The sequence below is a fragment of the Heteronotia binoei genome, chromosome 15 (assembly GCF_032191835.1).
Source record: "Heteronotia binoei isolate CCM8104 ecotype False Entrance Well chromosome 15, APGP_CSIRO_Hbin_v1, whole genome shotgun sequence".
In the NCBI taxonomy this organism is placed as follows: domain Eukaryota; kingdom Metazoa; phylum Chordata; class Lepidosauria; order Squamata; family Gekkonidae; genus Heteronotia; species Heteronotia binoei.
The window spans coordinates 24127704-24151942 of NC_083237.1; the positions used below are offsets into that span (position 1 = coordinate 24127704).

Genomic DNA, 24239 nt, shown 5'->3' on the forward strand with positions numbered 1-24239 from the left:
TATTGACTGGTGATGAAAGATAGATTCTCAATCTAGCCAAAGACTTACTGCTCCAAAGTTCTGTGCATGCATGTCCAGTTTCTCTCCATTTAAATAGTTTTGCACTGGGTTGGGTTGGAAGCAGAAAGGGGCATTGCATACTACCGTGATCATTTCGTAAGGCACTCTAAGTTTTAAAATGACTAAATATTTTCGTTCCAACTTTCGCTTCCTTGCCTCTGTTGATTCTTTGGTCTTCAATTTCGTTATTAGGAATGGGCTAATCGTAGGGGTACATTACAGCCTCCCACGCCAACTTTATTTGTTGGAATGCATAGCCAATGAAGAGGCTCGGCTGGGAGATGTTTTAATTGGTTGTCTTGTGTTCCTCTGTATGTAAGGACAGTGTCAGTTCTCTGCTGCCTGCCTTTCCTACCTCCTCCTCCTCCCCCCTCTCTCTCGCATGCTCAGTACCAACATGCCCAAATCCTACAACAAGGAAATGCAAATTTGGCAATACATAGAAGCTGCTTTTTTTTTTTTTACAGCTAGAGGTTTTGCATAGCTTAAATATTGTGTGTTTTACAGAATTGACTTTGTAGTGATGGACTGTTCTGGGAGGTGGGGCATTGTATTTAAAGGGTAGTGATGAAGAAGGGAAAGGGCTGCAGAGAAATGTTCATTGTCCTCACAGTTTCAAGAAAAACTGGGAATTTTTTCCTTTAGGGAGGGAAAAAGGGGAGATTAAAAGAGAATCTGTTCCATGCCTCTGCATACGAGTCCACTTAAATACCAGCTTCTTTCCTGTTTTCAGACGTAGACCCCTCCCTGAGCTCAGCAGCCATATCCTCTCCTAACCCACCAGAACCACAGCTTTCTCTCTGGGAACTTGAGAATCATGATTCCAGGCACCCTTTTGCTTTTCCTCAGTTAGACCCCACCTTGCCAAAAATCCAGATTTTATTTCCCAGCAATTGCTCTGTAAACACAGCTCTCTCTGTTGTTGGCATTGTAATGTTTGTGTTAGACGCTTGGAGTCCCAAGGATTTGGATGAGTTCTGTATTTGGGGATCAAATAACTGCTATAAATATTTCCATATTCTCTCTTTCCTCCCCCTTCCCCCCCCCCATGTGCATTTTTCCCTCCAGAGAAAGAAAATACCCACAGCCCTGAAATTTTCCAGATGTGTTGCATCCCTGATTCCAGAAAAGGGAGCAGAGAGAATTTGTAGGAATCAAAAATGTCTAGAGTGGACAGGCCTATAGAGAGTAACTTGTGGGGGCTGTGGTTCAGTGGAAGAGCTTCTGCTCGGCGTGCAGAAGGTCCAAGGTTCAATCCCCAGCATCTCCATTTAAAAAGGACATAGCAGTAGGTGATGTTAAAAACTTCAGCCTGAGAACTTGGAGAGCTGCTGCCAATCTGAATAGACAGTACTGACCTTGATGGAACACAAGTCTGACTCAGTATAAGGCAGCTTCATGTACAGGATGATGGGGTACCCAACAAGAAACAGGCTCCAGTTTGTTGTAGTGGTTAAGTGCTGCGACTCTTATCTGGGAGAACCGGGTTTGATTCCTTACTCTTCCACATGCAACTGCTGGAGTGACCTTGGGTCAGTCATAACTCTCCCAGTGCTGTTCTGCTCAAGGCAGTTCTTGGAGAGCTCTCAGCCCCATCTACCTCACAGGGTGCCTGTTGTGGGAAGGGGAAGGAAATTGTAAGCCACTTTGAGACTGACATGCTATCCAAATGTGCACTGGCTCATCTTTTGGGGTTTTTTATTCCAGCTATGGCTGTCCGGGCCCCTGCACCGCGGGGCGACGCCAGTGCCGAGAGATACCTGTTTGTGGACCGGAACCAGGTGGGAAATCCAGCATCTCAAGCAGACTGGACGGCCAAGCGGCTGGTGTGGGTCCCATCCGAGCGTCATGGCTTTGAGGCGGCTGGGCTGCGTGAGGAGCGGGAAGACGAGGTGCTGGTGGAGCTGGCCGAGAACGGGCGTCAGGTGCTGGTTGCCAAGGATGATATTCAGAAGATGAACCCCCCCAAGTTCACCAAGGTGGAAGACATGGCGGAGCTGACCTGCCTTAACGAGGCCTCTGTGCTGCACAACCTCAAGGACCGCTATTACTCGGGCCTCATCTATGTGAGTTGGGTCATCTGGGGGGACCCAGGAGTTCAGGCTCCCTGCTGTGCCTTCTCTTGCTGCAGCATCCTTTCTTGTGTCCAATAAACACATTTCTGCCTGCAAATCTGAATGCCCCCAGTATCAGCTGCGGGTAGGAGGGGGCTGTGGCTCAGAGGAAGAGCCCTTGCTTTGCACACAGTAGACCCCAGGTTCAATCCCCGGCATCTTCAGCTAAAAAGAATTAGGCAGTAGGTGGTGTGAAAGAACTCTGCCTGAGACCCTGGAGAGCCTCTGCCAGTCTGAGTAGACAATACTGACCTTAATGGACCAAGGGTTTCTGATTCAGTAGAAGGCAGCCTCCTGTGTGCTTCATGGCTGTGTTGCTTGCCTCTAGGCTCCTCATATGAAGCTGCCTTATGCAGAGTCAGACCACTGGCCCATCAAGGTCGGTCTTGTCTACTTCAGTAGGCCAAAGCTCTTCAGAGTCTCAGGGAGTGAATGTGATCCTTTTGACTGGTGATGCCGGGTATTGAACCTGGGACCTTCTGAACACAAATAGATGCTCTGCCGTTAATCCACAGTCCCACTCCTTGCCAGCCAGAGGCAGTGCATCTTTATTGGGGAATGGCTTCAGATGGCCAGGCCCTTGGGGCCAGTTTCTCCTCATAAGCAGGTGTGGTTGTGTTGAAGCGCCAGCCTCTTTGGTCACAGGGGCCTTGGTGCCAAGCTCTTGTCATTTCTGATTTGTGAAGTATGTGTGATGATGATGCTAAAAATGGAGGGTAGTTTCCTTCCCCCCTTCACCCCCTAAATAATCCTAACATTGCTATAGAGTGGAGGAGACGGGAAGGTATGTCTCTCCCCTTCTATCCTGGTATTGTCTAGCTCTGGTTTCCGTGGCACCCAAGTGGGCACAAAAGGCTGCCCTGAGAGGCTCTGTGCTGTGACATTCTCCAAGCTGCACGTCATTGCTGACTCGCGGACAGCCCCGCACCCACCCTCTCTCCTCCCCCCCCCCCCACTGATCCCCACCCCTGCAGCTGGGTATCGGGGCGGGGAACGGACTAGACCTGTTTAGCCAGAACAGGAGCTGGCGACGGGGTGTGAAATGAATTCTCCTGCGGGCACATTCACAAACACACTGAATCTTTAGAAGTGGAAATTGCAGCAGCAGACATGTCCCCTGCTTTGAGACAGTGTGTGTTGGGCGTGTGAAGTACCCGGAACAGGGAAGCACTTAGACTTCGAAAAAAAATAAAAATTCTCAATGGAAGGAGAACGGCACGGCTTTCCTGAGCAATGTCTTTCGCGTTGAACCTGTTCAGGAGCGTTTCCTGCTGCATCACCTGTATCTCCTTCCCTGTAGTTTTAACTTATTGCTTCATGTCCTGTTTGGAAGGCTGATTCGGGAGTTTCAGCTTAGATCACCTACAGTTTTTGATCCATCAGTACAGGCTGGCAGCTTTGTCAGCCTGTGCTGAGGCAGTCACGTGATCTCCTGCCATGGGCTGAATTCAGCTGTTGGCACCGCACTGGCAACAACAACAGCTTGGTCTTGGTGCCCAGATTTCAAACTGCATTTGGCAACCAGCTGGCAAATGCAAGTTACTAAATGCCACAGTCTGTGTAGAGCAAATGTTTGCCAGAATTGACCCTCTGTTCACAGAGGAGCCGCTTTCTGCTTTCTTTGTCATGCCAGCTGATTGAATTAAAAAAAAAAGACTGTCAGTGTGCTCCCAGGCCACATGAAAGGATTGCTTTGGGCAGCAGATCCTAGTAGGATGCCATTTTCTTGCCTTCAATTTCAATTTAGTTTTTATGGCATGGGCTAATGAACATGTGCTCCAGTCCAACATACCTTTGACTTCTCGCTTCAGGCATGAAAATGTATGACTGGAATGGCGGGTTCTCCTCAGACATGCATTCTTCTCTTATCCTTTCTGCCTTTTTACCACTGTGTGTGTAAACCAGGGACTGGGTGCTGTTTAGAGCATCCAAGTTACACGATCCCTGCCCCAAGTTAAAACATGCTTGATTTAATTAGCTGAAATAATCAATCAATGAAATACTACTTTACACAGAGAGTGATTAAAATGTGGAATTTGCTCCCAGAGGACGTAGTGATGGCCACAGGAATAAACAGCTTTAAAAGGGGTTTAGATAGATTAATGGATAAGTTGGTTAGTAGCCACTAGCCATGGTGACTGAGGGGAACCTCCACATTCAGAGGCACTAATCCTCTGAAACCCAGGGCCAAGAGGCAGCATCGGGAAGGCCTGAGCCTCTATGCCCTGTTTTTGGAGCTCCAAAGGAACTGGTTAGCCTCTTTGTGAGACAAGATGCTGGACTAGATAGACCACTGGTCTGGTTCAGCAGGGCTCTTCTTATGTTCTTAAGGTCTAACTCTTCTTTCCCCTTCCCTTATACTGAATAGGATCCTTGGTCCATCAGTGTCAGTACTGTCTACTCAAACTAGTTGTGGCTTTCCAGGGTCTCAGGCTGAAATCTTTCACATCACCTGTGACACAGTCCTTATTGGAGATACCTGGGATTGGAGATACCTGGGATTAAACCTGGGACCTTTTGCATGCTAAGCAGATGCTTTGCTACTGAGCCATGACCCCCTCAAGAGCAACCATACTCAGAATCATAGAATCATAGAGTTGGAAGGGTCCCCCAGGATTATCTTGTCTAACCTCCTGCACAGTGCAGGAAATTCGCAAGTACCTCCCCCATATCCACAGGATCAGCATTGCTGTCAGGTGGCCATCTAGCCTTTGTTTAAAAACCTCTGAGGAAGGAGAGCCCACCACCTCCCAAGGACACCTGTTCCACTGAGGAACTGCCCAATCAGGAAGTTCTTCCTAATGTTGAGCCAGAAACTCTTCTTATGTAATTTAATGAAGCCTGGTTACAAGCTATAGTTTTCTGTGTATATCCCCTCATCAGATCAACTGATGTAGTCTTGCTGTTCTGTACTTCCCAGCCATGCGTAGGGCCAGTTTGGGCCACAACTGTAGCATGCAGAGAGAGAAGACAGATCTCTCTGTCCTTGTGTCATTTTCCTGACCAGAAATGGCCTTAGGGAATCACTTTGGGCCCCACTGGGGAAAGCTATTGGGGCAAACAGCATCTCCCCAGGGCCATTTTGCCCTAACTTAGATAGCCCAGGCTAGCTTGTGCTTGTTAGATCTTGGAAGGTAAATACCCCTGGTTAGTGTTTGAATGGGAGATGGCTAAGGAATTCCAGGGTTGTGATGCAGAGGCAGGCAATGGCAAACCACCTCTGAACGTCTCTTGCCTTGAAAACCCCACTTGGTCACCTTAAGTCAGCTGTGACTTGACAGCAAAAAAGGGCCATTTCACATTGGGGAAATGGTACAGGGAGAAGGCCTAAGCTCCCTCTCCCCGCGTGTCATGCATACGTGGGAAGCATGGGACTCCCAGACCATGTGCGTTGATGCAAACAAGGGAGTATATCTTGGGAAAAATGCACTGTGTAATTAAGCCCTCATACGAACTGTATATTAAACTTGCTGTGTGGGAATAGCAAGTATTAACTGTTCTGAGATGTCCTGTTCCATTTCTCTCCCACCACAGACATATTCAGGGCTTTTCTGCGTCGTCATCAACCCTTATAAGAACTTGCCCATTTACACAGAGCAGATTGTGGAGATGTACCGGGGTAAGAAGCGCCACGAGATGCCCCCCCACATCTATGCCATCTCTGAGGCTGCCTACCGAAGCATGTTGCAAGGTATGAATTGCAGCAAGAAGCAACTGGAATAAGAGGGGGAGAGGGAGGAATCTGTGTGGCTTGCTGCAGTAAAAAGCTCAAATAATTCCTACTTCCAAACTGAATTGGAGGACGGGAGGAAAAAAACTGGGAGGAGGGGGCGGACTTGCACGGTGTGGTATGTGTCATGGAGGTTCTGAATCCCTGTGATGGCTGAGTGTGGGAAGATAAATGAATATGCATCTCTGGTGCCCTCCAATGGAGGACAAGCGATTTTGAGCCTCTAGTCGGAGAGATGGACTCTGATATGTTCTTTCTTGCCTCCTATAGACCGAGAGGATCAGTCCATCTTGTGCACGTGAGTGTCAAGGATTGGGGTGATGTTAAACATGGGAAGGGGGTCTGCCACTACGTATTGTGCCAAAGGGTCATATGTTGTTCCACACCGCTGCTTTTGTATGACTTTTGTCCCAGAAGCACAAACCCAGAATGTGGAGGTATTTTCAGGCCATATTCAGCAGACTGGGGAGAACATCTCCTGTTTTAATGATCTACCCATGGTATGGGCCCCAGAAGAACCACTTCATGGACAACTGCTGTGCACGCTAATCTTGTGAATACCATTCACCCTGACATCATGCTTCAGTCACATGCCAGGCTCCCATGGCTGCAGTGGGGAAGAAGCACTTCTCCTTATCAAAGTCATTCCTCTTGTGCCCTGCTGGTAGAACTGGCAGAATGCCCAGCTGGGCCTGAAATCGCAGAACATGGCTCCCCTAGTAAGAGGGAAAAATTACATTGATGGCTGAATAATGTTGATTTTTTTAACTGAGCAATAGAATTTTAAATGTCATTATTTTTAATGCAGGTATGTTTAAATTAGAGACAAGCAGGACCATCTCAGAAGAGGCACTCCCTTTTGTGTGTAAGAGGTGAGGGAATGTCTCTTCTGAGACTAGTTTTAACACATATGCTCAGGGCTCTTTTTGTAGCAGGAACTCCTTTGCATATTAGGCCACACACCCCTGATGTAGCCAGTCCTCCTGGAGCTTATAGTAGGCCTTGTACTATAAGCCCTGTAAGCTCTTGGAGGATTGGCTATGTCAGGGTGGTGTGGGCTAATATGCAAAGAAGTTCCTGCTACAAAAAAAGCCCTGCATATGCATATATCCACTTATAAACCCAGTATTCTGTTCCCCCCCCCCCAATAAGCAAATATACAGAATTAGTAATTGGCTAAAACTAATTTTTGTAAGATTTTCATTAAAAAATTTATCAGATACAAAGATACAAAGTGGCAATAAATAGTCATATGCCAAATACAGATGGTCTCATTAAAAGTTCCAATGAAAAGAATATGTGCATCACAATACAATGGGTCTTGATACCACAAAAAAAATTAAGCAACAAATAATTACAGCAGTCAGGAGAAAGATGGTGCTAAAACTAATTGACAGATTTCTTTAATAGACTGACCATCCTGTTTGAGAGTGTTTACAGCACTCCTATTCCATATGCTGCTTCCATATGACATCCTGCTTCTGTGTTTCTCCCTATTTTGCCACCTGATTTGGTGTAATCTTAACAGAGGGACTGTGGTAAAAGTGTCTAGGAAAGGATGCTCATTTTTGCAGGTCCTGCCCATATCCGTTCCATCTGCCTAATGGCACTCCCAGCAGCTGATAGGTGCCGCCTCACTGGAGGACTTTCCTTCAAGCTTTAGGGAAAAAATTGGTAGCTAACATTTCTATAGCATTTTTTGCAACAATACATTCATTTTCAGACTTCATTTTTAAAAAGCAAGTCTGTGGTCCTTTTCATTGTGGAGTCTTATGGGGAAAGGTGCAGGCTGCATGGTGTCACATTTTGGTAGATTGTGGTGATCATTATAATGTTATAATGCAATAGGGATTTAGCAATTACTGATTTTTTTAAAGCCGACTGGTGGAGGGGGGAATGGTGGCCATAGGGGAGCTCTGAGGTAAGAAGAGTACAAGGAAAACTTTTCTGTGGACACCCCGTTATCTCTGTGAATGCTTGACATTTGCAGGAATAAGAGTTACATAGACAGTTATTTGCAGAAGCAACCATTTCCCAAGTCATCCTTGCAAACTTGGTAATATTCCCATCTCATGAGTTCATGGCTGAGTGGTAGGATTTGAACTGGGGTTTTGTCAATTCATGGCCCTCTTTTTAGCAGCTATGATACAGCAATTGGTATGAAATGCAAAGCCCAGGCAGAGAAAGGAGGAAGGCAGGAGGCTGGATTTCAAGGAGCCATGTTGCTTGAAGTGGTTCTGGGAGAAGGCACATGTATCCTTCATCTAGAGCTCTGGTGCCCATCTTCTCTCACCTTCAGTGTCTGGTCTTGTTGACAGGGGGGAATCTGGTGCTGGCAAGACAGAGAACACCAAAAAAGTGATCCAGTACTTGGCGCACGTGGCTTCGTCACACAAAGCCCGGAAGGACCACAGTGTGCCGGTAAGTGGCTTCCGACCAGAACTCTTTGCTATTGCCATGCCCACCTGCACCAGCAATGCTGTGCCTCTCTGCCCCACATTGCTGACCTCTAGAAAAGATTCTCCACCCTTGTGAGCAATGTAGCCTGACATGTCCCTTCCTACTGTTTGCATTCCTGAATTAGAGCACAGCGGGTTTTGGGTGACTCGCATGCATGCTTTTGCCCACTCGGCCATGAGGTGGAGGTACCTGCCTCACCTGGAAAGGGCTGCTGCCACCTCCCAGCAGCTGTGGCTCTGCCCAGAGCTAGCCTGGGGCACTGTTAGGACTGTCAGGTGTCAGCCCTGGGACTGAGTAATCTGTTCTCGATGACCTGTGGAGAACTTTTCCCTCCTCAGCTGATACTCTCACTGGCTCTGTGCCCATTTGGAATTGGGAAGGATGTACGCTACATTACAGGTCATGGTGTCCAAGCAGATGTTAGCAACAGAGTTGCATTTTATCCTGTTCATCTGAGAGCCAGTGTGGTGAAGTGGTTAAGAGTGGTGGGCTCTAATCTGGAGAACTGGGTTTGATTCTCCACTCCTCCACATACATGAAGCCTGCTGGGTGACCTCGGGATAGTCATAATTCTCTCAGCCCTACCCGCTTCACAAGGTGCCTGTTGTAGGCAAAAGCTATCGTAAGCCGCTTTGAGACTCCTTAGGGTAGAGAAAAGTGGGGTATAAAACCCAGCTTTTCCCCTTCTTTCTCTAAAAAAGAAAAGGAAGTGAGCCACTAGTTGTATCTGAGTTGCTCATCTCACCCTCTGTGCCGCTGCCCACTCTGTTGTCTCCTCCCCAATCCCCCGATGTCTTCGTGTCTGTCTGCCTTCCTTCCGGTCATGCCAGTTCTGACCTTTGTGAACTTTGAAAAGCCCCAAGCGGAGCACTGTCACATGTTGCAGAAGTTATACAATAAGAAACAAATCGGCAGCCACCCCTGCCGTTCAAACAGCAGGGATGTTTGGCTTGCTCTGGCCAACAGGATTTGGGAAGGGCCTTGAAATGAGATGTTGATAATGTCGCTGTTGTTTTTTCCCCTTTTGAAGTCTTGAAGATTTCCCAACTGTGGGGCGGGGTGGCTGCTTGCATTCTAATAAGTCTTCCCCTCGTGCATTTCATGTTTGGTGGCTGAACGGCTGCCCTGTTTGAAGGTTATCTCTGTCTGGGAGAAGTAGGATGGCAACCTGAGTGGCTGGGATCCTGTGCAGATCCTTTCCAATCTTTTTTCCAAAGTGGAGATCAGGTGGGAATCTGGGAACTGATGAGGACAACTTCAGAATCTTGGAGGCCTTCTGTCCCAGGTGCTGGTAGTGCATGTTACTAAAAAATTGCCATCAGATAACTTGGCAACTTAAAGAGTTATACTGGCAAAAACAGGCCAATTTCTGCCCTCCAGTACGGGCTACATCCACACATCACTGGCTGTTTCACTGCTGTTGTGCGATAGCAGTAATATGCAACTGCTGGACGAGCCCGTCCAACTGTGAGTCACTGTGCTGTAGTGCAACAAGAACGCAATAGCCAGAGATGTGTGGATGCAAGGCTTGGCATGAGGCAGGGGTGTGCAAACTGAGAGTTCTCTTCTAATCCTCTGGAGTGCTGTGGCAGAAGGGTGGTGCTGTTGAGACAGAGGGGTTCCTTTGCCTCTCTGGCATGCCAGCAAATGCCCAACCTTACGACCTTTTTTAGAAGGGCCTTTGGGTTTCACTCAGGTGAAGCATAAGAGCCTAAGAAGAGCCCTGCTAGATCAGACCAAAGGCCCATCAAGTCCAGGGTACTGTTCACACAGCGGCCACTGGCTGCCTCCAGGAAGCCCACAGCCAGGATAACTGCAACAACAGTTTGTCCTTGAGATGTGGGCACTCTTCCTTGTAAGGAAGTGATTGTGCATGTTGTGCTTGTGGCACAGAAGCAACGTGGACCGCGTAGGGCACCGGTGAGCCAGTGGCTTCACTTTGTAGGGTCAGAGCAGAAAGTCCTGCTTTGGGGTGGGGGCGATGTGGGGAGGAACCCAAAGGGAGAGCTGGCATTAATCTCCCTTCTGTTGTTTTGCCACCCCAGCCGGAGTACCTGAACGAAACCAAGCAACAGGCAAGAGAGCACATTGCATGCTGCTGAGACGCAGCCCTCCCTCCCCTCACTCACCCCGCCTTCCCCATCCCCACATGCTGGTCGCTGATCACTCACTGGCTGCTGCTCCTGGCCCTGCCTCCCTTTTTTTTTTTTGCTGCCGTTCTTGCTTGACATGCTTTTTTGTTCGTTGGTCTTTTAACTTTTTTTTGTGGGTTTTGTTTTTAAATGATTTCCTTGATGCTCTTCCCTCCTCAGAGCCAGGACTCGAGGGCTTTCTGAGAAAGGAACAAGAATCTAGCAGGTTGAGGCAGCTGGGAACGGGAGCCAGAACTCCTGGGTGCCTCCTGCCCACCCCCCATACAAACAGACACCTTCTCCATCTCCCCTTTACGGGTCCCCAGTTCATGTCACTGCATCGTTCCCTTTGTTTGTGATCCGGTTTTAATCCTTTGGTGTTTTGTTTTTGTTTTGTTTCTTTGACCCTGCTCCTTGTCCCCCCTCAACCCCGCCCACAATTTTATGTTGCGTGATGTCATCCCCACCCTGCCCTATGATAGACCTCCAACCCTGCTTCCTACGTGAGTAGTTTTCTGTTGTGCTTTTCAGGGTCTGGGAGGGTTTGCTTTTGTCACGTCGTGTGTTTGTGTTTCTGTGTCCAGACAGCATCTCCTGCTGGGGGATTGCAATAGTGCAGAGGCCTCTCCCCTCCCAAGGAAGCAGTCCTTTACAAAACCCCACATGCACTCTGCTAGGACTAGAGTTTCTGGGAGCATCTCCTCTGCCCCATAGCCAGTGCTCCTCCCTCCCCAGTCCCCTGTGACGCCCCTTGCTGGGCTGGGAGTTCTGCCATTATTTTGTTTTTCTTCTGTAGAGGGCCTGAGTGTGCATCACCCTTTCCTCCCATTTCCTTTCCCCCTAGGGTGAACTGGAGCGTCAGCTGCTACAAGCCAACCCTATCCTGGAAGCATTTGGAAATGCAAAGACTGTCAAAAATGACAACTCTTCGCGATTTGTAAGTCTTTCTGCCTTTAATGAAACAGATAAATTTTCTGGAACAAGAGTCAAGATCGACTTTAACATGCTGCTCCAGAGATATGTGGTGACCTCAACACAATTCTTTCAGTGTTGTTTGTGTGTGTGTGTGTTCTTCGTTTAAGATGAACGATGGTTCCGCGCCACACAGTGCTCCAGTTAATTGTAGTAACCAGCAAAAGGAATGTGCAACCGAAAGCACATCATTCAAGGGGTGGCATTGGGGGGAAGTGTGTTTGTGAGAGAGAGAGAAAGAAAACGGCCATTTTTGTGGTGGCATGATCAACAGAGCTTTGTCTCCTATTACGGTCTTTTGGGTCTTTCTCAAGTATTCAGTGGTTAGAATGGAAATTTCCCCTCCTCCCTTTGTGGGTGATCTGCACCAATGTCAGGGCTCCATTCAGCTATAAACCTGGGTTTGCTGCTTCTTTTTTTAAACAAACCTGTAATTGCTGAAGAGTTTGCTTAGATCTTGCACATAGAAAAGCTTGTACCTTTTAAAATGGTCCATTTTTTTAGCTGCTTCCTGGAGAGAAAGAATAACTTGCCCTTCCCCCTGGACAAAAAGGGAGAATTTTAAAATCCAAATGCTCTGTGAGGCAAACTTAAGAGCAAAAAGCTAGCCTGTGCATCTTCTATAGTGGCTGTTTTGCCCTTGATTTCCAGTCCCCGTCTATCCCCAAGCATATAGAGTTTGTTTAGATTTTATCTTCCCTCTGTTCCTGTTCTTTTGTTCCTGCCAATCTGTTTGTCTGTTGCACTGACCATGACCCCTTTAAGCGATGAGCATCCTTTTATTCATCTAAAATTTCTCAAAACGCACCCTGATCTCTTGGGGAAGGGATGGTTTCACAGAACATCAGTTTCAAATTCCCTTATGTTTGTAGAGCTAGGTCAGCAATCCTCCCTTCTTGAGAAACCTTCCCTCCTTAGTCAGAAAAACCAGTTTTCTTTCTCTCCTTGCAGTAGGTGTGCTTTCAAATTCTACCCCCTCCCCACCGGGTTTTATTGAGGGATGTCAGTTTCTAGGCCTCTTGCTTAAGAAGAAAAATGGGGGGAGTGTCTTCTTTGCCTCCTTGTTGAAAGAGGAAATACTTATTTCTGCTAGTGTTTGTCACTTGTGTGGTCACAGCTTTTGCCTCCTATAATAATAATAATAATAATTTTTATACCCCGCCCTCCCCGCCAAGGCAGGCTCAGGGCGGCTTACAAAGCATCATATAATATCATGGTATAACAATAAACAGATAATAAAATCCTAACTAAGGAGTCACCAATTCTAGTGCCATCTTTAGTTGATCTAGGGAGATAAGACTATTTCTAGCCTCTGCAGCTTGGTGGGATGTGTAACAATGCAATATTGAGAACTTTCTCATCTTAACGTCAAGACACGTTTAAATAAATCTGATAAATAAGGCTGTAGAAAACATTCCAGATATGATGTCTGTTTCTCAATACGATGTATATACTAGGGACTTCTGTTTGTGAATGAAACCAATTCCCTTTTGCAAACTACTTGTCATTCCTTATTTCCTCTTTCCCCCTGTAGGGTAAATTTATTCGGATTAATTTTGATGTAGCTGGCTACATTGTTGGAGCTAATATAGAGACATGTATCCTGCTCATGGGACAGTAGAATTCTGTGAAAAGGAGTCGAGAGATTGGAAAATAGGACTTCTGAATGGCATGGGCACATAAGTAAGGTCTAAGGAACACAAGAGATTCTGGGAGGTGGGGGTGGCGGGGCTGGAGGTGGGCCGCCTGAGCAGCTAGAGCTAGTTGATGATTTTGTGACAGGAAAGAGGCAGGTTTGTGTCCAGATGCCTTTTAGTTTCTCAGCCTTAACCCTAAGCTGCCCAGATCTGCTGGAGAAATCGCGAGCCATTCGTCAGGCCAAGGACGAGCGAACCTTTCACATCTTTTATCAGCTTTTAGTGGGTGCTGGCGAGCACATGAAAGGTAAACTGTGTGTTTATATTACTCAAGCAGTACAGGGCTAGGCTTCCTTTCTTTGCACTTATCAGGTCAATTGTCTTAAAGTTGGGATTTATGTCTTGGTCTTTAGGATAAAGGAATAGGTTTGGTGGGGTAGGGCATAACGAGCACTGCAGGAAAGTGAACTACAGCTTTGGGCAGCGCTCTGGCATTTCAGCCTTACATAAAAGTGGCCAAAATTGTCAGACTGGGCAGGAGATAATGAGAATGGATGAGAAAGTGGAGTTCTGGGGTGGCAATTGTGGAATGAGGAAAGGGGATTCTAAAATGTTGGTTTGTGCTGTAAGTTGGGGCTCATGGAAGTTTTGAATCTCGCTAATGGAGTCTTAATGAGTTGTTCTGGATCACTATACTTTTATCATTCTTTTAATCTTCTTTGTTTAGTAGAAAGCATTACTGTTTTCATTGTTTTTTTAAAAATGAATGTGGGCGTAAGTTACTAGCATTCCCATTTTACATACTGAGAAAGTGATGTCCCGCAAAATGATGGCTGATGCACATGATGTTTTTAAATTGCACCCATAAATTGTACACCAAAAAACAGGATGTATTCATTCACCAAACTGTATGTTTTCATATGTTGCATTTGTCCATATATCTATGCACCTGATAAATGCTAACCAGGGGAGAGATGGTGGCTCAGTGGTAGAGCATCTGCTTGGTAAGCAGAAGGTCCCAGGTTCAATCCCTGGCATCTCCAAAAAAGGGTCCAGGCAAATAGGTGTGAAAAACCTCAGCTTGAGACCCTGGAGAGCGCTGCCAGTCTGAGTAGACAATACTGACTTTGATGGACCAAGAGTCTGATTCAGTATAAGGCAGCTTCATATGTTCATCTAGACCCCAAAGGGCTAGGGTTGGCCTCAAGTGCCATCTGGCACAGGCCCATGTGCTGCCACATAACACATGACGTGGTCCTGAGCACATGCTCAAGTTTGGATTCAAACTCTGGTTCTCCCACCTTGGACCCAGCATCAGCCTGCCTCCTGCCTTCAGAGAATCTAGACATGCTAGAATCTGACCCCATATCTGAAGAAGCGTTTTTAGAGTACATTTCCCTTTACACTTGAGTTTATCACAGTTGGCTTGCTGACAAATGGGATTTGTGGGGAAGGTTTTTTCTTTGAAAGGTTTGATTCTCCTATCCCCACAGTAGAGTTCTGGCACCACTCTAAGAAGTTAAAAACTGTGTAAAGGCATGCTAGGAAACTTCGCCCTTATTTCCCAGTGGAGGGAGGTATCCTGGAGTGAGCTGTTGTTCCCACTAGTTCTTTAGAGGCAAACTTACCTCAGCTTGCCCTTTCTGGGGGGGAGTCAAACCTTCCTGTTCCAGGGCACACAGCTGTTTTTGGAACACCTGATCCTCCATCACTCAAGGTGGGAAAGGAGCCAGGCTGGCTGTGTGCTTTGAGGCCAATCTGCAGACATGGAGTCTAAGAGGCTCTTCTTCTTTTCCTCTTGTGACATACAGCAGAGCTGCTGCTGGAGCCATTCAATCAGTATCGCTTCCTGTCGAATGGGTACCTGCCCATCCCAGGGCAGCAGGACAAAGATATCTTTCAGGAGACCATGGAGTCGATGCGCATCATGGGCTTTTCGCACGAGGAGATACATTGTGAGTCCTTCTCAAGTGAATGCATCAGGGAGGGGGGAGAGAAAATGGCAGCTTATGAGAGCCCATTCAGGGTCCAATCAGTGAGCAATCTAAGTCAGCATACCGTTGGCCATTTAGGATGAACCAGAGGCATCTGGGAAATTTGTAAGCAGGGCACAGATGATGACATCGTGCCTCAATTAGCATCAGGTGTGCGGAGATGTTCTATATTTGAACATGAGGCCTGTGCTTCTGGCTGCCCTAACTAAGGGACATCAGTCATCTTATCCTCCCACATTTGAGTAACTGGAATTCTTTAAAAACATGTAGGTTTACACTTGTGTACTGAGAGGTTGAGATACACATCAGGAAGTCCCTGGCTTGAACCTTAGAAGAAGAATTGCAGATTTATACCCCACCCTTCTCTCTGAGTCAGAGCGGCTCACAATCTCCTTTATCTTTTTTCCCCACAACAGACACCCTGTGAGGTGGGTGGGGCTGAGAGGGCTCTCACAGCAACTACTCTTTCAAGGACAACCTCTGCCCTGAGCTATGGCTCACCCAAGGCCATTCCAGCTGCTGCAAGTGGAGAAGTGGGGAATCAAACCTGGTTCTCCCAAATAAGAGTCCGCACACTTAACCGTTATACCAAACTGGCTCTTTACTGTGCGCTCTCTCTCAGCACAGCCCTAAGCAGAATTGATTTCCATGGATTTAGAAAACTGTAATTCTGCTCAGGATCATACTGTAGGTGACCTGGAAAAGTTACTTTCACTAGAATACAGACCCTACCCTATAAGAATTCCAGGAAGATAACACACAGAGTTTCTTGAACACAGGAAGCACCTGATAAATGCTAACCATTATTCACAGGAAGCACCTGATAAATGCTAACCATTATTATTGCTGTTTGTACTGGTCACCATCACAATACCCCGTTGTAGTGAGTTCCACAAGTTAACAAGCAGAATCTTTGTTCTTTAGTTTGGCTTCAGCTTTCTGCCTAACCTTTTTTAGAAAGATGGTGTTGAATGTTTAAATTTGCAAAGAGGGGTGTTTGGGTGGCTGGAAAAATGGGTTTACAAAATAATGAAGAAGGAACAAGGGAGAAATGTCTCTTTGTGTCATCCTGTTCCTAGGCATGCTCCGGATGGTCTCGGCTGTGCTGCAGTTTGGGAACATTTCTTTCCGCAAAGAGAGGAACACAGACCAGGCCTCCATGCCTGATAACACAGGTAGAGGGAGCTCGAATAGGGGATCAGGCATCTTTTGGGAAAGCAGCAGGGGTTAATTTCCATCCTGCCTTAGGAAATGTAAAGTGATCTTTGTGCACGCAGTTGTGCACAAATTTGTGCTCATTTTCAAATGCATTTGACTAATGTCTGTTTTACTTAAGCAACAACAAAAAAATTTGCGCAAGTAGGATTATAAAAACGCACAAGACTGAAATCATGTGGGCATGTGGTTCTTTACTGCAGTATCATAATGGCAGCTTCTATCATGCCTGATTTGGCATTGTTACAAGAAAGAAGTCAATGCTGCCCACAAGTCACTCTCTTTCCTGTAGCACATGTACTCAATACTGCTATTTCCCAGCCTGCCAGAAGCTTGTTTTCTTCCACAGTTGATCAGGTGGGGTGGGTAGCAGTTTTGAGCCATCAGCATGTGGGCATCCAGGGGGCCATTGTCAATGTGTCTCTTGTCCTTTCCAGCTGCCCAGAAGCTCTGCCACCTCCTAGGCATGAACGTCACTGAGTTCTCCCGTGCCATCCTCACCCCACGCATCAAGGTCGGCCGAGACTACGTGCAGAAGGCTCAGACGAAGGAGCAGGTCAGTGGAAGGTGGAATCTGGGTGAGCGGACAGGTGTGGGAGGGATGAAGAATACGCTGATACAAGAAGGATGATTTGTTGGACAGGGGAGGTGGGGACAGTGGGAGCCCCAGTGTGCCAAGTCCAATTCCGGCCTCTCTATCTTCTCTCCAGGCTGACTTTGCTGTTGAAGCTCTGGCCAAAGCCACCTATGAGCGGCTCTTCCGGTGGCTGGTGCATCGAATCAACCGTGCACTGGACCGTACCAAGCGCCAGGGGGCATCCTTCATTGGCATTCTGGACATTGCTGGCTTTGAAATATTCCAGGTGAGGAAGGAAGAGGAATGCTGCTTTTCCAGTGTTCCTGATCAGAGAGACAGGGTGCATCCAGATATAGGCTCTGTGCCCATGCAGTGGAGACTGGGAGTGGGCTACACATACAGTACCACTTTATATCTTGTGCAAGGACAGGAAGCCTGTGTGATTCTTGTGGTCCATGTGACACCAAGTTTTAGCTCTTGTTTCCTTCGACTGATGATTTTCTCTCTCTCTCCCCACCCCCGCAGCTAAATTCCTTTGAACAGCTTTGCATAAACTACACCAATGAAAAACTTCAGCAGCTCTTCAACCACACCATGTTTGTGCTGGAGCAGGAAGAATACCAGCGAGAGGGCATTGAGTGGAACTTCATAGACTTCGGGCTGGACCTCCAGCCTTGCATTGACCTCATTGAGAGGCCGGTGAGCCAAGGGAGGGGATTTGGGGGTACTGCAGTTGGGTGTGTGGGTGGGGGGGGGGGGGGAGAGAGACCTCTGTTCTGTCTGTCAGGGAATCTGGAAGCTCTTCTGGAATTTTGCAGATAGCTAGGGGGTGCCACAACAAAATGGCTACCATTGGGAGTGGGTGTGACCAGTCACAGAAAGGGTTCCCACACCACGCATCTTTCTGTAATGGAGGCATCTGTTCCAGACATCCAGACACAAAGATTATGTCTCTTGGCCTCTTCCAAAGCACCTCCTGTCCTGGTGACGCAGAGGAAAGCCAGGGTTGGTTCTTTACGTTGGGAAACAAAGAAATGTAATACGGGAAACAGATTGGGCATCACACTGGTGGTAGCTGAAGTAGACTATTTCCTCCTGCACCAAGGAGGGCTTTCGGGAGCCTTTGAAAAATATCAGTACTTTTTGTTCAGCCAGCAGAAGAGGCCCTTCAGTGGGTGAAGAAAATAGCGGCTGTAGGGAGCTGAGGGGTTGGGGTAAGAACAGTGCAGGGAAAACCTGGAAAGGCTGTGCTTGTTCCTGTGAATGTCTCTGCGTTTTGCCCATGTGGAAACATCCTCCATGGAGAAGAGGATCCCACTTTTGATTGGAGGAACTAGATGCTTCTCTTATTTGCGTAATGTCTTTTGATTGGAAGGCACTCAGCTTTATTGGACTCTCCTCCCTCACTAGCAAACTTTGGCTTCTGCTTTGTGGGCTTCAGTAATCCTTGCTAATAGTTTTGGTTCTCTGTGCTCTCTGTTTCCCCACAGGCAAACCCCCCAGGGGTGCTAGCTCTACTGGATGAGGAATGCTGGTTCCCCAAAGCCACTGACAAGAGCTTTGTGGAGAAAGTGACTCAGGAGCAGGGGTCCCACCCCAAGTTCCAGAAGCCCCGGCAGTTGCGGGACAGAGCTGATTTTTGCATCATTCATTATGCAGGCAGGGTGAGTGGTGCGCATTGCTGGGCAGTCATCGTTCTGTTCGCATCCTTCCTTTTCTTCTGTGGATCACTAGACAGCTGGTAGGGGGTTGGATATCAGCCAGCTTTGTTGATATCCAGTATTTGAAAAAGGAAGGGAGGATCTCTACAAACCACCCAGAAAGACTGTACTGGTACTCTGAGACATGTATCAAAGTTTGGCAAGGTGTGTGTGTGTTATAACAAGGACAGGGATTTGCTGTGATTAAGCGAACAAGCTTGCTGAATTCAACCAACTGTGTCCATTGATCTAGTCAGTAGATCTAGTCAGTTGCTCATTGGGAAGCAAAGCTGCTGTATTTTGGAAACAAACATAAACAGACTGGAAATCAATTCCAGACACAGAAATGAAGTCCACCTTCAATTGTTCTTGTTGCTAGAAGGAAAAGAAGACACTACATTCCATGGCCTCAGTAGCCAAAAGACCCTGAAAATCTGATATCTACATTGGGCCTCTCCCTTCTTGATTTTCATGTTTCCATTTTCCACTCTTCCTCAAAAAGGTTGACTACAAAGCAGATGAATGGCTCATGAAGAACATGGACCCTCTGAATGACAATGTGGCCACCCTTCTCCACCAGAGCACAGACAAGTTTACAGCAGAGCTATGGAAAGACGGTAGGGTGGTTATGAAGGTTAATCAAGAGATGGAAAGGGTTGTCTGCCTTGAATCTGAGACTTACGTGTCTTTAATGCCTTTATTAACATAATACTTCTTAACATACCTTTAAGGCTGTTTGTGATCTTTCTGTCACAAATTTTACTAACCTCTTTGCTATTCGCTGTCTCTTTTTCTCTCCTGATTCTTCTCTCCTGTCCCCACAATGGATGCCTTGGGGACATTTCTCCTGTCCCTTTTCCCACCTGCTTAACCTTGTCCTGTCTCTAGAGATCCAGAACATACAGAAGGTCTATTTCTTTGACAGCTATGCCGTGGCACCTCAGGGTCCAGCGGAAAGTATGTCTTCTATTTTCCCCTTATCTCACTTTTCCATTTTTAAAAAAAAAAAGTTGAGTAGGAGCATGCTGGCGGGGGGCAGAGGTGGCAAAATGTCCATTTCAGCTTTAGAAGTGAGTTCTAGGATTGGCTCTAGGTCCCATACAGTGCAATTGATGTTCCCTCTAAGCTGCAAGGTCTTGTGAGCAAAATTTCTACTTTTGTGAGCTGCTGGCATTAAAGTTGTGAGCTACTGGCTTTAAAGTTGTGAGCTCCTGCAGAAATTTGTTTGCTCTAGGGCCGTTTTTCCTGAGCTAAGACAAAAATGTGTGAGCTGGAAGCTAAAAAATTGTGAGCTAGCTCACACTAACTAAACTTAGAGGGACATTGAGTGCAATTATTCTTGGACTTATCAATTTTGTGGGTATGTGTGTGCCTGGAAGTCATGCTTGACTTCCGACGATCCCTACTGGAGCTTGGACAATTAGAGAGGTGGCTCTATTGCTTGCCTCTGCGACCCGGCCATGGTATTCCTTGAAGGTCTCCCATGGACGCACTTGCCAGGACTGGCCCTGCTTAGTTTCTGAGATCTAATGAGATTGGGCTTGCTCTTGGAATTTTGAACTGAACTTCTAAGGTCTCTCATTCACCTACTTGGCTCATGGCTCACCTGCCTGTCTGTGACATCAGGGCAGCTAAGCCAATCACAGCCCAAAGGTCCACAATACCTTCCAAGGCCTACTGTAATATCAGAAGAAAGCGGCCTCTCATGACTAGGTAGTACTTACAGGCTGCTTGCATAGAACCTTTCTGCCTACTTCTGTTCTCTCTTGCAGTCGTGGTTTATACAGATTATGGAGGAGGGCTGGCTGACTCCTACAGGACTTTACCTTGTGGCTGCAGGGATTGTACTTGGCAGTCCTCTTCTGACTGTGCAATTTAAGTTCATCTGAACATAATGGATTTGAAAAATAATGGCCGTGTACCTTTTCCCTCAGGAAAACTCAGTGAGAATTGAAGGGCAGTGGTTGTTGGAGATGGAAGTGGAGTTGGGGCGAGGGACCTACAGCTCTTTAGCTCTTCTGGTTCTGATGGGGGGTGTGTGTGTAGAAAGTGCCATCAAGCTGCAGCTGACTTATGGAAACCCCATTGAGTTTTCAAGGCAAGATAATTTCAGAGGTGACTTGCCATTGCCTGCTTCTGCGTAGCGACTCTGGACTATGTTGGTGGCCTCCCATCCAAGTACTAACCAGGGGTGACCCTGCTTAGCTTCTGAGGTCTGACAAGATAAGGCTAACCTGGGCCACACAGGTGTGTGTGTGTCAAGTGCCATCAGGTCAAGCCCACTTACGGCAACCCCAGCAAGGGACTTTCAAGGTGAGTAAGAAGCAGAGGTAGTTTGCCATTGCCTCCCACTGCAGAGTCTTTGATGGTCCCTCTTCCAAGTACTAACCCTGCTTAGCTTCTGAAACCCAATGAGATTGGGCTGTCCCACGCCACCTTCCCTCCCATCTAGGTAGGTAGAAAGATGGCAGCGCTACTTGAGAGATTAAAAGCGTTGGTTCTTCCCCCCCTTCCCCTTGCATTCCAGTGGACCGTATTGTGGGTCTGGACCAAGTAAGCGGCATGGGAGACCTTGCCTTTGGCGCCTCGTACAAGACAAAGAAGGGGATGTTCCGCACGGTGGGGCAGCTGTACAAGGAGAGCCTCTCCAAGCTCATGTCAACTCTGCGCAACACTAACCCCAACTTTGTGCGCTGCATCATACCGAACCATGAGAAGAGAGTGAGTTAGTTGTCTGCTTGGGGGTCCTGTGGATGTGTGGCAGGGTGGGGAAGGCCTAGGCCAGTATTAGGGCAAGGGCAGCCATTGGGTGAGGCCAGAGTGGCTTTTCATGTCGAAAGAAGGCCCATGTCATTCCTTGTTCAGAAGGGAAGATGACAGATCTGTTAGTAGCGCTATTCACTTTGTGAGGAGAGACCTTGAAATTGAGTGAGAACTGCTCAGGCAGCCCCAGTGGAAGTCAGCATGAGGGGGAAGGGCTGGCTGTGAAGCCCAAAGGCAGTAACAGAAGGGTGAGGAGATTATCTTGGTTTACTGTGGAACACCATGACTGCAAACACACGTGCACACACACACACAATTGTCTGCCTTCTGAAGCAATCTTTGACAGGCTGTGCTTTTCTGCGTTCCTCCTCCAGGCTGGAAAACTGGAACCACATCTTGTACTGGATCAGCTGCGCTGCAATGGCGTCCTGGAGGGAATTCGCATCTGTCGCCAGGGATTCCCCAACCGTATCATCTTCCAGGAATTCCGTCAGAGGTACCCAATATCCACTGACTAAGCTCAGAGCCTCCTGGAGGGCAGCAACATGCACCTAGGGAGAACAGGTCATGTTTGTCACTGTCTAGTCCTCCTTGTTGAGGGGCCAGGATGATGTAGTAGTTTGAGTTTTTACTTGGACCTGAGGGGCCTGGGTCTGAAACCCCTCCAGAAGCCAGGAATCTCCCTGGATGTACTTGGACTAAGCTGAAAGACTGATAGACCCATTTTAATGGGGGGTGAGGGGGGGGAAACTACCCAGAGCTCCATGGAGGAAGGGTAGGATTAAATGTGAGGCATGGCAAGGAATTAAGGGCGGAGGGGAATGCCACAAATGCCATTTCTAACCCTCTGATGTATCAATTTTCCTGACAAGGTATGAGATTCTCACACCAAATGCCATCCCCAAAGGCTTCATGGATGGGAAACAGGCCTGCGAACGCATGGTATGTTAGGCTCACTGAGCAAAACGGAGGAAAGAAGCGGTACTAGAAGCAGTCTGAAGGTGTCTCACCTGCCTGCCCTCTACTTTTTTTCCCGCTGACAGATCAAGGCTTTAGAATTGGACCCCAACCTCTACCGCATCGGCCAGAGTAAGATCTTCTTCCGGGCTGGCGTTTTGGCTCACTTGGAAGAAGAACGGGACCTGAAGATTACAGATATCATTGTGTCCTTCCAGGCTGCTGCCCGGGGATATCTGGCTCGCAAGTGAGCACTGAGAAATGACTGGGGTGAATTTCCAAGTGGGGCAGGGAAGCCAGAAGGTTCAGGGCTTCCTAGAAAGGGTGGAAGCTTTAACAGATGTGGAGCGGGACTGCTCCAGGGGACCGAGCCTTCAGTGGGTTAGAGTGCAGCTGGCCAGGAGCTAGGCCTCATACTCACAGCAAGCAGAGGAGGTGATGAGCCTCTGCCAGGGAAGTACCACTTCAGGCCCACCGGCCAGGCCATATGTAGCTGAATGTTCCTTCACCATGTAAAATTCTTTGCCTGAAGAAAACTGACATGGCTGAGGCTGTCCTGGACCAGAGCCCTTTTCTCTGACCTGTGCTTTTCTACGTGGAAGGATTCTTTTGCACAGACGTGCATTTGAGTCTGGTCAGGTGGGCCTCGGCCTACTGTATAAAGCAGGTGCAGCCTGAAGGCAGGTTTACTACTTCAGCTGCCATTTTTTTAAAGGCTTCATCACTGCTACTGCCCTTGGCTGCTGGTTCCCCAAGCTAGCATGGTGCTGTCATCCCTGATTGGCTACAACTTTGCCAAGGTCTCATTTTTAACAGAACATTGAACCTGGGGCATCAGCGGCATAAAGGGCACAATGGCCTCTGTCATGTAGAGGGACAAAATTTGGATTCATTAGTGATCAACAGCTGGGGGCCAGCGGATCACAGCTTAGTCCCCATCTGCCTTCCTGTCCAATTGCCACTTCTCTGAAATGTGCCACCTAAAGAAACTAGTATATCAAGCACTGGTGCCTTTATGAGTGTGGTGTATAGTTCTTTTTTTGCTTGCCATAAAGAATGGCAAGGAATTTGTGCATAGGCTGCACCCAGGCTGGGTGAGATTCCCTTCTCAGAGCTGCAGACAGAAACCGCAGCTTACCCAGACTGCTCTCATGTGTCTCCCTGGCAGGGCTTTCATGAAGAAGCAACAACAGATGAGCGCCCTCAAAGTCATGCAGCGCAACTGTGCAGCCTACCTCAAACTGCGCCACTGGCAGTGGTGGCGTCTCTTCACCAAGGTGAGTGGAACGGTCCAGCTGTGAAGTGCTGTTTTTCAATAAAGACACATGGTACTGAAAATCCAAAGAAGCTAAATTGGTTAAATTTCACCTCTAATCAAATAGGTCAGATTAGAAACAGCATTTTTGTGGCTTTGGCAACTCTTGTGACTCTTTTGCATGAGATGAGTGTTGAGTTGCCCAGTTTGGTGCAGGATGGGGGAATCCTTTGCTTTTAATAGTAGAACAGAAGGCATGATTTCTGGTTATTATGGCCTCTCCCACCATAGCATTGGTGGATTTACCTAAAAGGGGACAACTTTAGCCTGTTCTGATCTAGATCCTGAACACAACAACTTTAAGGAAATAAGAAGAGCCCTGCTGGATCAGAGCAGTAGTCTCACATGGTGGCCAACCATTTCCACTGGAGGGACAACAGCAGGGCACAAAGGCTGAGGCCTTCCCCTGATGTTGCCTCTGAGCACTGGTATACTGTCTGAAACGTGAAGGCTTCCTTTAATCACCATAGGTATTGGCTACTATTGGACCTAACCCTGATGAATTTATCTCACTGACTCTGCTTGTGGCCTTTAGTACATCTTCTGGAAGTGAATTTCACCATTTAATCACTTAGTGAATGAAGAACTTTTGTTTTGTTTTGGGGTTTTTTTA

General features: G+C 47.5%; 1 protein-coding gene across 11 annotated transcripts in view; it reads left to right on the forward strand.

The window, feature by feature from the left end:
• Positions 1-24239, forward strand: part of LOC132584828 (myosin-10-like) — a 70876-nt gene that overhangs the window by 12733 nt on the left and 33904 nt on the right. For 2 of the 11 annotated variants that reach the window (XM_060256756.1, XM_060256759.1), the window contains exons 2-22: positions 1768-2126; positions 5709-5865; positions 6175-6202; positions 8223-8325; positions 10410-10439; positions 11341-11433; positions 13003-13066; positions 13314-13412; positions 14917-15060; positions 16179-16274; positions 16752-16870; positions 17025-17177; positions 17417-17590; positions 18382-18555; positions 19094-19208; positions 19480-19548; positions 21119-21312; positions 21729-21850; positions 22227-22296; positions 22398-22558; positions 23480-23588. In XM_060256756.1, the coding sequence (XP_060112739.1) occupies positions 1770-2126; positions 5709-5865; positions 6175-6202; positions 8223-8325; positions 10410-10439; positions 11341-11433; positions 13003-13066; positions 13314-13412; positions 14917-15060; positions 16179-16274; positions 16752-16870; positions 17025-17177; positions 17417-17590; positions 18382-18555; positions 19094-19208; positions 19480-19548; positions 21119-21312; positions 21729-21850; positions 22227-22296; positions 22398-22558; positions 23480-23588 (2631 nt within the window). In that variant the 5' untranslated portion in view covers positions 1768-1769. Of the gene's footprint in view, positions 1-1767; positions 2127-5708; positions 5866-6174; positions 6203-8222; positions 8326-10409; positions 10440-10978; positions 11000-11340; positions 11434-13002; positions 13067-13313; positions 13413-14916; positions 15061-16178; positions 16275-16751; positions 16871-17024; positions 17178-17416; positions 17591-18381; positions 18556-19093; positions 19209-19479; positions 19549-21118; positions 21313-21728; positions 21851-22226; positions 22297-22397; positions 22559-23479; positions 23589-24239 lie in introns of all 11 variants that reach the window. The other 9 variants (XM_060256761.1, XM_060256762.1, XM_060256760.1 and 6 more) reach the window with 6 other exon arrangements.